Source organism: Prinia subflava, chromosome Z (assembly GCF_021018805.1).
Source record: "Prinia subflava isolate CZ2003 ecotype Zambia chromosome Z, Cam_Psub_1.2, whole genome shotgun sequence".
Taxonomy (NCBI): domain Eukaryota; kingdom Metazoa; phylum Chordata; class Aves; order Passeriformes; family Cisticolidae; genus Prinia; species Prinia subflava.
The window spans coordinates 71,689,876-71,706,055 of NC_086283.1; the positions used below are offsets into that span (position 1 = coordinate 71,689,876).

Here is a 16,180-nt window from a genome sequence, read left to right on the forward strand (position 1 = left end):
ATTGATTGTTTATTTTAAAGTCACAGTTAGAAAAGGTTCTTGAATAAGTATTTTTTAAGGAATATCTAAGAAGTACAGGCTATCACCTCTGCTATCACTTCTAAACCACATATGTATTTTTTGCTACAGGTTTGAGTACTTGAACCTGTAGTCACCTAATTTGTGCCTAAAGATGCATTTAATCAAGGTATGACTAGTAGCTAAAGAGTACATGCAAAATTTCTGAAATTTATTGTGATAGCTGGGTAACACCTGAATAGGGGATGATGATGGTCCTTATTGTCATTATGGATAGTCCCTAATGGGTTATGGATATCCCCATTATCTCCTCTTACATGCACCCATCTTCTCTTTTTGTAGCATGCTGTGAACTATATGAAAGTTGCTTATATGCCACCCCTGCGGGACATCGGACCTGAGCCTCAGCAAGTCCAGTTTATTTTTTCTGTCAGCAATCAGCATGGAGGCACTTTGTATGGGATCTGCTTCAATATTACAATTCTTCCTGTGGACAATCAAGCCCCAGCGGTAGGGTGGTGGTGAAAGTGAGAAGGAAAGATTTGGAAATTGCTTTGGGTAGAGACAGAAATGCAGAGAAATGTTGATTTTACTGAGATAAAAAGTGAATTTTCTGTGGGATCGGGGTTTTAGAGTTTTGCACACAACTTGCATTGGTATAGAAGTAGAAAGTAAAGTCTGGTAAGAGTGCAATGTGATTTTTTTGTGCTAAGATGAGGACTACCTTTGACATCTATATATCTGTACAGAAGCATGTGTATTGCATTTTGGTTAGAAAAACTGCATCTTTATATTTTGTGTTGCTTATTGCCTATGGCAGTTGGAAGCCTCCAGGAACGGGATGAGAATTAGGATGCACATATTATAGCCCATTGTTGGTAATTTCCTTTGCTTTTTCTAACACAGCAGAAAAGAGTATATCCTTTGGCATTTTTTTAAACGTATCACACATCCTTATAGCAGAGCAAATGGGAATAATCCTGTTTGATGTATGTTTAGAGGTGCAGCACACAGACAGCTCAGCATTTCTCCTTCCTGCAGGTTTTTACAACCCATTTGAGAGTTGAAGAGGGTGGCATGACCCCTATTACAGAGGGACACATTCTCATCTCTGATGCAGACACGAAACGAGAGCATCTCTTCCTGCTCCTGCAGAGGCAGCCTCAGCATGGGGTCATGGAAAAGGACAACATCCCCATGAATGGAGGGGACAGGCTTTCCTGTGAGGACCTGCGTACCCTGGCAGTCAGGTTAGAAGAGTCTTTTGTGGTGGCCGAGGCTCACAGCTGAATGAGCTAAAGCCTGAAGTGGTGCAGGGTGCAGAGGCTAGGGATGTTCTCCACAGCTCTGGTAGAGCTGCTGCAGGACAAGATTACTGGCTGAACCTTGGGATTGCAATGTCACCATGAAATGAGCTGTTGTGCAGCCAGGAAATGGGAGTCAGCATGCCTGCTGTAGATAGGTTTCTCTATAAAGCACTGCCCCAGGCAGGTAGGAAGACAAATTCTGTATTCAGCCATGCAGTTCCTGTGAAGAAAGCACTAGTCACCAGCTTTTTTCTTTTATGGACGTTGTGTGTTTATTAAGCTTGGTTAGTGTACAAGAAAACTTTTGTTAACATTGATTAATGTAGAGATGAAAATTTTGTTTCTTTGTTTGTGGTAAGAACAAGACACAACATGCATGCAGAGTTAGAGCTCCCTGGCTCTATTTCCATCTGTTAGAAAGTAGGCACTTACCACAGTGATGACCTATGTGTTTGGTAAACACCTCACAAGTAGCCAGGACGTAGATGACAAAGCCTTAGGGAAACCTTTTTCCTGACTGAGGAATGGTTTACTGTGGGTATTTTCTTCTTGTAGGAGACCCCAAAAGCTCTTTGGAGAAACTCTGATTCTGAATCAGCAGTTAGGTGGACAGGGGGAGAAGTTTTTTATACTGGGAGGGATACATATTGTAGGGCATGACCAGAAAGCATGGATTCTTTTTATCTGTGAAAAGTTTGTGTAGCTCTATAATCTTTTTTTCACAGATATCGTCATGATGGCTCTGAGACTCTCACTGATGATGTTTTCTTTGCAGCCACAGACGGCATCCATTTCGTGGAATTCATCTTGCAGGTCAAGGTCAGTGTGTTGCGTGTTTCTGAGAGCAATTGTCTGTGTGGAAGCAAATGGTTCAAAGCTTGACTTAGGAAAGTCCTTAGTCTGGGAAGATAATGGATATGTTAGACTTCCATTTCAACCCTAGGTTTCAGGTTCATGTGGCAAATTTAAGAGGAGCTTTGACTTGCACTTTGTACCTAAACTGTAATTGCCAGTTTGGTTTACTTATGTCTTCTGTTCTTAATACAGCTGGTTTCTTTTTGCTCATAGAGAAAGCTCAATGTGCTCTGACACTGGCATCATACTGTTTGTTTGAGCTGCAAAGCAGTGTCCTGAATCAACTGGCTTCCACTGAAACGGACAATAAGAAAATCTCAAATTATTTTTCTGATTAGGTGTTGCCTGTGAATGATGAACTACCTGTTATGCAAACAGGCCTTGTTCCCATGCTCCAGTGCCTGGAGGGTGCAGAAGTGGTCCTCTCCTCAGAGTACATTCGTGCCACAGACGCGGACAGCGATGACACGGAACTGGTGTTCGTGCTGGCCCGCCAGCCCTGCCATGGGGTAGTGCAGAGAGCTGGCATTGCCGTGGATCGTTTCTCCCAAGCTGATGTCATTGCTGGTGTAGTCACATACAAGCACACTAGTAAGTGAGAAAAGGACAGAGTTACACTGAAAGATGGTCAGACAAGTATTAGTAAAAAAAAACCACCTTAACCTGAATCCGTGCCTTTGTAGAATTCCAGGAAGAACTTTTCAGGAACCATGTGTTGCGACTAGGGAAAAAAATTAAACTGGCTTTAAAAAAGAGGGCTGATTATAGACAACTACCAAATGTTTTAGTATGTTCTCCAATCTCTGCTTGAACTGAAAATTGTATTTGAACAAGAATGTGAAAGCATCATAATTCTGAAAGAACTCTTTCACTGTTGCTGAGAAAATACCTTGTTTGCTGACAAATATTTTTTGTCAAAAAATATTTCTTGACAAAATTATTAAGTCAGCTACAAACTAGAGCATTTTGATGTATTTCATGATAGTAAAAAAACCCTTATGTACTTCTTGCTTGCCTCTCCAATCTAGAAGGATATCTGCTTCAGATATTTAGTAGTCTTTCCATACAACAAGATAAAGGAAGTTCTGACTTTCTTCATGAGAAGCACAACGTTAACAAGATTTTTTTTTGTGGTTTTATTGTTAGTATTTTTTTAAAAATTATTGGCAGAAATCAAGGGTTGGTTAATCCCCTTTCTTACTTAAATTTATCCTTTCATTGGGAATGGAAGGCTCTCTTTCTACATGTCTGTATGACAGCTTTAGTCCCTTTTCCCCCAAATGTTCTGGTTTTCTGTTTAATTATTCTGTAATTTTGTGTTAGCATGGAGAATAGATGTGATATTTTCAATCTTGGCACTGTCTAAAATGAACAGCTGGTATTTGAAAAGGAAGTACTTAATTGTGGCCACCAACAACAAACTTTTCCTCTGCATTCTAAAGATATCACAAACTGCATTTCAATGACAATATTTTGCAGGGGCAATGAAGCTTTACCTTCAGGAGTGATGTGTTTTTGGTTCTCATTTCTAACATTAAATGTGCTGTCAGTAGGTATTGCAAGAGAGTCTGGGGAGTCACTGCCTTTCCTTTGCAGGCTGCTTATTAATAATATCTTGCAGCAATGCAAGACACAGGCTGCCAGAATTCCTGACAGCTGGAATGCTCTGACCCACAGATGCTTCTTGCAAGGGGTGGCAGTTCCCAGTCCTGTATGAGCCCACATTTTAAATGAGATTGCATAGACACATAATATACAGTACCATAATAAAGTACAGCAATAAAGTACAGCCCCTGTTATATAGTCCATTTTGAAATGATAAGATGCACATAAGAATACATGCATTACTTGCTATATTAAAAAGTTTTATTTTGGAAGAGCATGGATATTACTATTTGTCATAGAGGAACATATATATAAAAGAAAGATTTCCTACATTCCTTGAGAAGGAGTGCAGAAAAACACTTTTTCTACACAGTATATATTTTGTATGTACATTAGTGCACAAAGAACAGAATCTTGAGGAGTATTAGTCATTTTATTACAGTATAATATCATAACATTGCAATTATAACATTATAATTACTATAAAAATACTAAGACTCTTTTCTACATTCTCTTATTGTATCATAGAAGTGAGCTGGTTAAAATAATTATAAACAACAACAAACCAAATCTCTAACCAAACAGCACCCCCACCAGCCAGAATTAAGAATTCTAGTAATTTTACTGCTGCTTTCTTTTTCTTCTAACTTGGTACTGAAGACTGTCCTTGCAGCATAAAAATTAGTCTTCATGAAATTTTGGTAAATCACTTCTGAACATAATATTTTTCCCCAGGTGGTGAGATTGGCCTGACCCCTTCCATTGAGATCTTAACCTTGATTGTCTCTGATGGTGAGGCTGGCCTAGATGTGAAAGACTGCTGTTATGATGGACCTCCTTCTCCTCCAGTCTCACGTGGTGATCCATTTCCTGTCTATGACCTTAACATCACTGTACTTCCAGTGGACAACCAGCCTCCATCAATTGCAACTGGTGAAAGCTTCCTCTCACTATAGCAGTACAAAGTGGGCTACACAGTACTGTAATGGCTAAAGACTCAGGGTGGCTTTTTTGTTGTTTGATTTTTAGCATTAGAAATAGCTACTTGAGGTCAGCATACAAAAGTTTTGGATCAGAATTTCCATCAATTTTATTTTCCTTTGCTTGTACAGTGCAGACACTCAGTCTGCCAGTGCAAGTGTGAGCTTGTTGCTCTTCAGCTGCACGTTTAAAGCATGTGGTTAGAGATGAGAGTGCTCAGATCTGCTCCCCACCATGTCTACATGCTAACTGCTGCATATGTAAGCTCTGTCTAGGTGAAAGTAATCAAACATCTTCTCCCCAAACTGAATTTTTAGCCCAACAGGTGTCAGGTTTATACAGGACAAAAACATAAACATAAATAGAGATATTTGTTTACCTTTGCCTGTAGAGTATAAAACAGAAATTTGGGCCTTACACGAAGTGATAGAATCATTGCTGCTGATATTACCGATATTTAATTTTTTTAACAAATAAAGACAAAAGCTATACATTAATAGATGTGAAGCCACATTTTCACAAGTACGTTTCAGAATCTAAGAAACTCAGCTAAAATAGAAATAGAATTGTTAATGTACATCTAGTCCACCTGGAGCCCATTATGTGAAATTTCTGTCAAATTCCTAGGCTTTTTAGTGCAGCCTGTGGTATACATATTAAAAGTATGTTTTCTATATGCTTATGTCTTTCAATGTCATTTGTTTGTAAGTATCAGGTATGTGTTATGTATCTCAGAGAATATTTAAGCATATGTATGAGTAGTTTTGTAATTTGCAGGCGCTCACCCAAGTAATGGTCTGGAAATGAGGCATTGTCCCAGCAGGGAAATAAGGCAGTGATGCATGAAAAATTGTTCATTATGAGCAATTCTTAACAGCTCTCATGTAATTAATGCTCTGACAAACAGAGGTAACAACTGTTTTTGAGCAGTGTATAAACCTTACCTAATAACTTAACCAGTAAAATAATTTCATTATCCCCTTTTCTCTACTTCAGTGATGGCAAAAGCAGATATACTGGTGAAAACAGAGGAGAAAACATTGAAACAAAACCCCTCAGTAATTCAGTATTTGTTGTATTCCCCACTTAGTGATTATTTCCATTCTTATTAACAAAAAGAACAGCAAAATGAGCTCATGACCAGTAATGCTTAACATGTATTTTCTGCACAGGTGCAAGCTTTGTGGTGGAGGAGGGCTCCTCAGCAGCCCTTACTACCAATCATTTGTTTGCCACTGACCCTGACACCCCTGCGGATGACTTAGAGTTTGTGCTGGTTTCTCCTCCCCAGTTTGGTTACATTGAAAATATACTGCCTTCTCCTGGGTTTGAGAAGAGCAACATCGGAATAAGCATAGGTAAATCTTAGCAAGTTATGACAACCAAGCAGATTAAACCTGGAGGGTTTGTGAAAGGCTCTGCAGTTGGGCTCTGGTGGTGCACACGCAGGTGTGGGCATTAATATTGGCTTATTGAGGAACTCAGGTGCTCAGAGGTTTACAGCAGAGGTTCAAAGGGAGATTGAAGCCCTGCAAATGTGAAGACTTGGTCTTGAGGTAAACAAAGCAAGCCTTGTTTTATGCATCCAGCTGAGATCTATTTGAAGTCATGATATGAGATATTAATCTGCTCCCCCTGCCTTTCTCTTCAGTGGCCCATTAAAGGCTTCAGCATCCCCTCACCTACAGACCTGTCAATTAAATGAAGTAGCCTGGGACCCACATTTGTTTCCAAGGCAAAGTTACAAAAGTGATAGAGATGGTGTTTGACTTAAATGGTGACTTCCCTTGTCCACTTTCTGACTGTGTAAGGCAGTTTCACCACCAGCAGAACAGACTGTGACATGCTTTGTAATGCTACCAGCTTTTACTAGCATCTTCAGGTGGAAACATGCAATTACTGAGTCTTTAATTTCTCATTTTTGTGGTCTGTCAGTCCAATAAAGTGTAATTAGAATAATATAATCATAGAATCATTTAGCTTGGAAAAAAACATCAAGTTCATTGATTAACACAGCACCATCAAGGAATCTCGGACCTCAGATATTTTCCTAGCTGTTATTTGAGTTGGTTTTATATGGGCTCAGTTTTGCAGTCTGAACTGAAAAGTGAGAAGCTTCAGAGTATCACCTGAAGCACAGTGATGCATTTTTGGGGGGAAAAAGTGCTTTTGTCCTACAGTAACATATATAATGTAACTCTTACCGTCAAAAAGTGACAGAGAGCTTAAAAAATTCAAGTTACTCATTCTTTGAAAAAAGACACAGTTTCAATTTTTAAAATGGCGGGTAAGACAAGAAGGTATGAAAATATTGTGCTAACTCATTTTCTCTTTAAAATCTGTAGGTTCATTTCAGCTGAAGCACCTGAAAGCCATGAATATAAACTATGTTCAAGCCAGGCACTTGAGAATGGAGCCAACAGAAGACAAGTTTGTACTTTATGTCACAGATGGGTTGCATTACTCAGCAGAGACTCCATTTTTTGTGCTAATCAGCCCAACCAATGATGAAGTTCCAGAATTCATAGCCAGGAATATTACTGTAAGGAAATAAGCAAAATGCCTGTCATAGAACTACTTTAACCAGAAAGTACTCTTTAATAGAAATAAGAATATTGTCCTGATTCCTGTTCTTCTGCGTATTTCTCTTACTTTGTGTAGTTCTGTCTACTTCAGGAAACAGCCCAGTGAAATTCCATATAAACCTGTAAGACATCTTCAGTGGGACAGGAGCAGGGCATAGCTCTTGGAAATTTGCAGTTAAGTAAAAAGAAGGGCTCAAATCTTTAAACAAATAAGTCATCTAGAAAGCAGAGAGATCCTTCTGCATTCTCAAGAGCTTTCACATTTTTTAATAGAGTATTTTTCATATTTCTGGCATAGCTCCTTCTGTCTCTATAGACTGTTTTTAATATAAATAACTTGGTAAGCACCGAGTGTAAACTTACTGTAAAGTAAAATTGGATGTATAAATTTACATGCATCCATATTTTTAGATACCTTTATGTATTTAAAGCTTATCTCCTTTGTGCATTTCTGAGCACTAGATTTGGCATTGGCTTACTTTCCTATTTTCTATTAATTTGGGCAAATATGAACTCCTTATCTCAACTTCTCTTTTCATCACTGTTACCATTTATTTTCCGTACGTCTCTTAAACTGGTTGAAATCGGTAGGTGGTTAGAAAGCTACTGGGTAAGGGGTGGATGAATCAAGAGATACACTTGTACACAAAACCACCCGACTCATGAAACCATCTGAGAATTCTATTATTTCTTTTTATGTGAAAGGATTCGATGTTTTTTCTTTCATGCTCAGGTTCAAGAAGGGGAGATGAGGGAGCTGGACCTGTCTGTTATCAACGCGGTTGATCTGGATGTGCCTCAAGATCCTCTGGTTTTTGGGGTTGTGGAGAGGCCCTCCTATGGGTTCCTTATTCATGGTGCTCATGGCAGTGATGTTCTACACTACAAAGAGTTAATTAATCATGATCACCACAGACGTGGGCTGCTTGTTCATGATTTTTCCATGGAGCTACTGAGGAGTGGTAGGTGCAGCATTCTTCTGACAATGGTCTTTCATTCCTTTAATGAGGCAAGTGGCATACTAAAGAAATCATCATCATTTATTTATTCACTTGCCTTGTGTTTATTCTCAAGACAATGTTTAGGAATTGAAGTTGTCTATTTTTTGCTATTCTTGTCTATTGATTTTAGAAGCTGTCGGTAAAATCATCCTGAGAGACCTCTATGTCAAAAAAGGGTAGTTATATGAGTAGAAAAATTATCTGTCCTGAAAAAAAATAAAGAGAATAATGTAACATAATGTAACATCATCAAACAGATTTGTAAATGTTTTACAGCACCTACAGTAGAGAGACAAGACTGATTTAAAAACACATTGACTGATCATAGGGCTAAATATTTCTTCAAATTATTACGAAATCCTAGAACATTTTGGGCTGCAAGGGACTTTTTGGGGTCAGCTAGTCCACCTCCCCTGCCATGGGCAGGCACAGCTTGCACTGGAACAAGTTGCCTAAAGTCCCATTCAACCTGACCTGGAACACTGTCACCATTCCACAGCCACTCTGGACAAATTGTTTCAGTGTCTCACTACTCCTACTGTAAAACATTTTGTCCTTATTTCCAACCTAAACCTACTCCTGCCCCTTTTTATGTCACTACAGGCATTGGTAAAAAGTCTCTCTCTGTCTTTCCTATAAACCTTCTTTAGACATTGAAAGGCTGCAATATACCATATGTCTAGCAATAAATGTACAGACTGGGACTCCACAGCTTAGCATGATCAGTCAGCCTGCTTTAAAGCAGCAAATCTATTCCAAGTATATGTAATGAAAAAGTGTATTTAACACTGCAAAGAATATGGTGGATTCCCGATAACTGTGCCTATTTAGTGAAACATGGAATCTATTAGTATAAAGAGGGGCATGAATTCAGTACTGTCACTCAAATTGCAGTTCAGCCCTCAAAACCCAGGGAAAGATTTTTTTGTCTCTCTGCCTGTCTAATATGAACCTCCAAAAATATCAGGTGTCCACTCCAAATTCTTCTGCCTTCTCAAGTATTGGTTTTGACTTTCTTTCTTGGCTTTTTCCTTTTGTTATCTACAATGGTGAATGAGCCACCTTCAGCCTAGAACTTCTGATTGTCCATGGTCATAGATACAAAGCCAGCTGTCCTTCCAAAGGCTGCTTCAAAGCTCCCACAGGACTATTTAAAGCACAGGAAAATATTGCCTTCCAGTCTCATCCTCTCTATGGTTCCCATCAAAGTGGTCTGGAATAAGGAGAGGAGAAGAAATTTATCTCTTTCAGATTGACAGAGATGCCTTTTTTGGAGAGTCACTCCTTATTTAGGTCAGGCTGGTGACCTTGAGTCAATAGTATGTTGTTCGATCATTGAACAGCAGTGACTCATCAAACCCATCCACTGATGGCTAAGGCAAGTTTATTGTTACCCTAGCACATGGGGAGGGGAGATGGAAGAAAGGTGATTGAAGCAGAGTGAAATGATGAGAGGGATTTTGCAAGAGTCAGATTAGGTTGTTCTTTCCATTTCTCTCACCCATTCTCACTCCCTCTCTTTCTCTCTTATTTTTCTCCCCGTTTCTGCCTCACATAGGAGTGAAGCTGATGTACATGCATGACAACTCTGAAAACCTTTCTGACAGCTTTAAAATTCAGCTATCAGATGGAAAACATAAAGTCCTCAGAACCATTTCAGTAAAGGTCATTCCAGTTAATGATGAAAAACCAGTGCTGAGCAAGTAAGTAATTTGTTCCTGTTTCTGACGGCAGGATGTGTTCAGACAAAATGATGGAAAAGTGAACAAAACACCAAATTATAGAATCATACCATTGTTAAGGTTGTAAAAGGCCTTTAAGATAATCAAGTCCAACCATCAACCTGGCATCCCACCATGTTCACTGTTAAAACACGTCTTTGGTGTCTGGTGCAAAGAGGAAGCCCTAATTAGTAACAGATTAATGTCAGGAAAAATGTTTCTGTGTAGATCTCTATCAGCCCATTTAACTTTTTTTTTTTTTTTTTTTACTGAAAGAAGATCATGCCTTATGTTGCTCTGTATTGAGCAAATAGAGGGAAAATAAAAGTGTGTGGGGAAACAGGTTCGTTGTTTCTTTCACAAGTTGCTTCAAGGTGTTTGCCAGGTGTTGCGCCTCTGCTGAACATGCCCACTGTGATACTGTTTTTTCCCTTCTCTTAAACAAACACCTGCCTAAAACATCTCTCTGAAAACAGCTCTGGATTTTGGCATGAGGAGAGCCATGCCAAAGCTTGGATTACAAGCATGAAGTAGGGGAAGGGCTTGCTCTCAGATTATAATTCTCTTCTTTTATATTCTAAAACCATTTTTCTCTGCCATAATTCAGCTCTGCAAAGGCACACACTAACTTCCTTTATGCTTCAAGGCAGGAGTTGTAAATGAATTAGACATGATCAGAAATTGCCTGGCAGACCATTTATAGATAGGCAGCTGGCTGCAAGAGAGCCAAACCTCCTGGACATTTTAAACAGGAGCTCATCCCTTGGGATGTCCAACTGATGTCTTGTCACAGAGCATCAGACCTCCATACTTGTGACTGTTTTCCAGCCCCAGACAGGCAGATGGGAAGCTAAGAGTCCAAAGGTTTTGTGGGTATAGCTCTGAACCTCTAAAGTTTGCATTTCAGACTCAAACCTGTTAAGCAGACTGCCACTAAGGAGGGAATTTCTGATCCCTCAGGATATTTGGCGTACTTTCAGATCAGAGTTATATTTCCCATTGCAAAGAATTTATAATGTTATTTTTTTACCAGGTAGAGCTTCCTGCAATAACAAATGTCAGTTTCTTAGTTAAAAGGTTTTCAATGACCACATAAAGCTAATATGAGCGAATGTCAATTTTCAGTTAGAATAAAGAGTATAATTTATGTATGCATATATCATGTACAGATAATTACTGATAATTGCCTATTTGTTCCTCACATGCTATAGCTTGATCTACCATTTTCCACCCTATCTCTCTGAAAGAAGATGATGAAGTGCAGGAAGTCAAGTTTTTTTAGCTTTCTCCAGCTAGATCCAGAAACTGTTGCTTCCTTGTCTGGCAATATTAGGTCTTACCACTTGCCATTCCTGTGAACGGCACAGATTGAGACATCACCTCCCAAAATAGCTATTACTTTATAAGAAGTTACTGCCTCTTGCCTGTTACTTCTCCACTGACATAAGGTGTGCTGCCAGTATTTAAGCAGTAGTTCTTTAAGAAAATGCTTCGTTTGGCACTGAGGTGATTTAGCTGCCTCATTCAGTCACTACTTCTTCACTAAAGGGTACAAAGTTACTTATGCCAGTGAAGTGTTTTAAAGTGGAATATTGGGCAGTATATGTAAACTTTTCTACCCTTTTCATCTTGGGGCACTTTCCACCCCAGGGATTTTCAGCTCTCATCTCTATTAGTTATGGTCAACAGACTGAAGAACCTGTGATGGGATGTTTTTGGCTGGCAAGCAGTGCCTCTTATTCACGGTGATTGCCAAAACCTCAATCTGTCACCTCTTGGACTGCATCCTGTAGCAGAGAGTGCCCTTGGGGAATGTAAAGCCTTCATACATTCCTCCTGAGAGCTTCTTCCCAAAATGATATGTGGGTGCTAAAAAGACCATAAAGAACCCAGTTAGACATGGTTGTGTCTCTTACAGATAAAGGTGAGCCTTGAAGACGAGTTGTTTGAAAAGACAGTCATTTCCTAAAAAAACAATCAATTCATTAGAGCCAGTATTGCTGTGCTCTATGTTAGCAATAATAATGCAGTGTATTTGTTTACATTGTCTTCTTCCTATAAATTGTATGAGAGTAAGCAGAACAGGGTCCAGGGGAATAAGAGAGATGTATTAAATCAGTTCGTTTTAGGTATCTTTGTTGTTTCTCACCACTGTAAGGAGAAGCTTGTCTGTACTATTTGCTTTCTTTTCTCTTTTGAACTGAAATAGGCACCCTTCTTCTATTCTCTCTGCAATTGTCATTTCTGTCAGGATTTGGTTAATCCATATTTCTGGCAGAGAAATTACATGTGGAAAAAGTTCCTTTTATTGCATTAATACATGACTTGTAATTTTTTCAGGAAGAATGATATAGAGGTGAACATAGGTGAAACTCAAATAATTTCTAGTGCTGTTCTGTCAGCAGAAGATAAAGATACCCCCAGAGAGAGAATTTACTACTTATTTGAAAGACTTCCAGAAAACGGTCAGCTTCAGCTCAAGGTTAGTCTTTGTAATTCAACAAAAAGCCAGCATGCAAAGAACTCTATCTTTGTAGAGCAAAAGAAGTTCATTTTCCTTTTCTCCCAAGTGCCTGTCATAATTTGAAGTAGACAGCTTGGCCAGTTTGATTGCTGGAGTGTTTGAGTCAAACAATGATGCTGTCCCAGAGGCTTTGGCACTAAAACCCAGGTCCTGAATAGGAGAAGATGGAAGGTAAAAAAATATGGCATATCATCTGAGGTGAAAACTGAGAGAGGTGCTGGGACAATCGTCCCACAGGCTGGGGGGAAATGGAGGGAAAATCCTTGGTTAAAAAAAACCAAAACCAAAACAAAAAAACAAACAAACAAACAAAAACCCAAACCAAAACAACCAACAAACCAAACAACAAAAAAAACCCCCACCAAAAACAAAACCAAAAAACAACAACAACAAACAAACCAACCAAAAAACCCCCCCCAAAAAAACCCCACCAAAAAAGCACCTTTACTTCAGTTACTTCAGGGTTCAGAAAGCATGGAAGGAGTTGCATGTGAAAGATGAAGTAATATCTCATCAACCAGAAGAAAAGCACAGGGGGAAGGAAGGAAAAAGGAAGATGATGGAAAAGATATATCAAGAGGAATGGCAAAAAATAAGATTAGAAATCGAAGATGAGATGACATGATAATCTGTTGACCAAAGATAGAAAAAAAAAGCCTCTTTTTTTTATAGCGTGCATATGTAATAGAAATTAAATTCTATTTCTAAAACTTGTGAACTTGGAAAGCATTTTGCTGCTTGATTTCAGCAACAATCTGTGGATCATATCAGACTTGTGAATTAAGTCTGAGGCAAGAGACAGCTTGTGACTGGAGTCTGTCAGTTTGAACATATAGAATACAGATATATATATATATCTTAGCTCTCCGTCCTTGATAACCTTTGCTCTAAATCTAGTGATGCAGTTACTGCTGGTAAATGCCAGCTTCATGGATCAGTCCAGTTTAGGGTACTAGGCTATTTTCAGAAAAGTAAAAAAATTTATGATGTGATTCAGTTGCTTTATTTTGCAGCCGAGGTCCTCTGGGGCTCTAAATTTCTGTGCTTCCATGGAGTTATTTCTGATACTCTTTTAGCTATGATTTCAGATAGAACCAAGAGAAGTTTTGTGAAATTAAGAAATAGAAAACATAAGCTGGGTCAGGAACTATTTAATTTCATCTTGATGTCTGATTGAGAAGTGTGCAGAAATTTATTTCCTAGAGTAAAAGGGGCTACACCCCATATTACTCTATTTTATTAATGATCATAGTATTTTCTCCAGCCTTATATCTGCTCGAAAAAAAATCAAGATATTTGCTGCCCTACAAAACATACTGTGAGGAAAGAGCCTATAGAAGGAAAGCCAGGTAGCTGCCACTAACAGTCTATATTACTACAAGGAAACACAATTAACAGGGAAGGATGTGTGGGTGATTATCAGTTAATGAAGGATGCTTATGCTTTTTAGGTAGGACAAGGATGGCTGACTCTCCAAACTGGAATGAAGTGCACTCAGGAAGACGTGGATATGAACCTTGTGAGATATGTCCACACAGGAACTGTAGGGTCCAAGAAAAAAGACAGCTTCACATTTTACCTCTGGGATGGGTTCAACAGATCCCCAGCTGTGGACTTCTGCATAAATATCAAGGACTTGGAGAAGGGTAAAGATCCACTGAACTTGATTCACGGTGCCCATTTCTGAAACCAAGATATTTGAGTACATGTCCTGCTCTTTTCCTTAGCACAATTTATGCCCTGGCCAGTGTCCCTGCAGATCCTGTAAGTTTAATTGCTTGGATTTCACTGTTGGCCAGGTCCTGGGATTTGAAAAGGCTCCACCAAATGCAATGTGTTGCACCTTGCCTCCCAGGACTACCAGCTGCTGTACAAATAGAGCTGAAAATATCTTTCTGAAACTAGCTTTATATCTGAGTAAATCAGCACAGAAAAATGGGAAGAATATAAAAAGGTAGGCAAAGGACTACAGAAAGACTACAGAAAGAGCACTGTCTCCCTGGTTATTCCTTACAGTCTTATGGTCTCTCTTTTTTTATTACATCTCTGTTAAAAACAAAAAGGATTACATGACACTGCTAGGATTGGAAGATATTGGAAAAAGTCAAAAGAGGCTGTGGTCTCTTCATCCTTGGCCCCAGTAGTTTTCAGGTTTCAACAGGAAGAAGCCCCAGCCAATGAGGCTATGGCTGATCTCATGGTTGACCCTGCTTTGAGCAGAAGGTCAGAATAAAGATATCCTGAAGTCCCTTCCATGCTGAATTTCTCTATAATCTTAAAGTCTTACACCTTTTCCTTTTCCTTTTCCCTTTCCTTTTCCCTTTCCTTTTCCCTTTCCTTTTCCCTTTCCTTTTCCCTTTCCTTTTCCCTTTCCTTTTCCTTCCCCTTCCCCTTCCCCTTCCCCTTCCCCTTCCCCTTCCCCTTCCCCTTCCCCTTCCCCTTCCCCTTCCCCTTCCCCTTCCCCTTCCCCTTCCCCTTCTTCCTTCCTGTCCTTTTTTCTTTCCTTCCTTCTTTCTCTTCTTTCTCTTCTTTCTCTTCTTTCTCTTCTTTCTCTTCTTTCTCTTCTTTCTCTTCTTTCTCTTCTTTCTCTTCTTTCTCTTCTTTCTCTTCTTTCTCTTCTTTCTCTTCTTCCTTTTCTCTTCTCTTCTTTCTCGGCTTTCCTATGAGTAAACAATGCAGAAGAGATCATCCAGTTCAATATGACTGTTAGCATTGTTTTGTCTATTCTGCAGGAGATATTGCTGTTTTTATGGAACGTCTCCGAGCGCCAAAAGGAGATCGCAGCTACATTACAACCGATGTCCTCCTTGCACTGGACGGTACTGACAAGCCAGAGGAGCTCCTTTATGTGATAACCTCCCCTCCCCAATATGGACAAATAGAGTATGTCAGCTATCCTGGCATCCCCATCACGAGCTTCAGTCAGATGGACATAGCACGACAGATTGTCTGCTACATTCACAAGGCCAAGGCAGTTGTTCGTGAAGATACATTCAGGTAAGGCATAGTACCCCACGCCCCCAAGCTCTTCCCCTTGAATTTTTTTGGTATTTAAAAACCTGCTCTACACAACACAAAACACCCAAAAAACCACAAAAGAAGTTATTAAAAGGAGCTGGAGGCTCTGTGTGAACTCCCAATGTTTGTATAGCACATCTCTTTCTACTGCAATAAATGCAGTTGGGAATGCTTTGGTAATAAATACATTTTCTCATTGAAGCTGGAAACATAACCAGAGACACATTACTCAATGATACTAGCTTCAACGTTATTATAGCACCCAGGCACACACAGCTGTTATGATTTAAGCAAGAGAGAAGGACTGAGAACATACTTGGTGGAATTTTCTTTTGGTTTCTTGCTACAGCTGGATGTGGTAAAGCTAGTCCATTCAGGTATTAAATAACAGCTTTCTTATCTGTTATAATTTATCATATTAATTTGATTATGGGTTTTTGAATCCCTAAGTATTATGGAATATAATGAAAACCGGTCCACTTAATCTATTTTGACACTACCATAGCTCAGAAATTCATGCAGACACTTGAAATTTTGGGGTAATTCCATAGGTTTACCTACAGGT

The 16,180-nt window shown here is 39.3% G+C and overlaps 1 protein-coding gene across 1 annotated transcript in view; it reads left to right on the plus strand.

The window, feature by feature from the left end:
* Nucleotides 1-16,180, plus strand: part of FREM1 (FRAS1 related extracellular matrix 1) — a 68,289-nt gene that overhangs the window by 23,547 nt on the left and 28,562 nt on the right. Inside the window, exons 13-24 of the mRNA XM_063423055.1 lie at nt 361-528; nt 1,060-1,268; nt 2,051-2,144; nt 2,519-2,771; nt 4,521-4,718; nt 5,939-6,124; nt 7,112-7,308; nt 8,085-8,313; nt 9,911-10,055; nt 12,414-12,555; nt 14,048-14,243; nt 15,330-15,594. Coding sequence (XP_063279125.1) covers nt 361-528; nt 1,060-1,268; nt 2,051-2,144; nt 2,519-2,771; nt 4,521-4,718; nt 5,939-6,124; nt 7,112-7,308; nt 8,085-8,313; nt 9,911-10,055; nt 12,414-12,555; nt 14,048-14,243; nt 15,330-15,594 — 2,282 coding nt within the window. The remainder of the gene's footprint in view (nt 1-360; nt 529-1,059; nt 1,269-2,050; nt 2,145-2,518; nt 2,772-4,520; nt 4,719-5,938; nt 6,125-7,111; nt 7,309-8,084; nt 8,314-9,910; nt 10,056-12,413; nt 12,556-14,047; nt 14,244-15,329; nt 15,595-16,180) is intronic.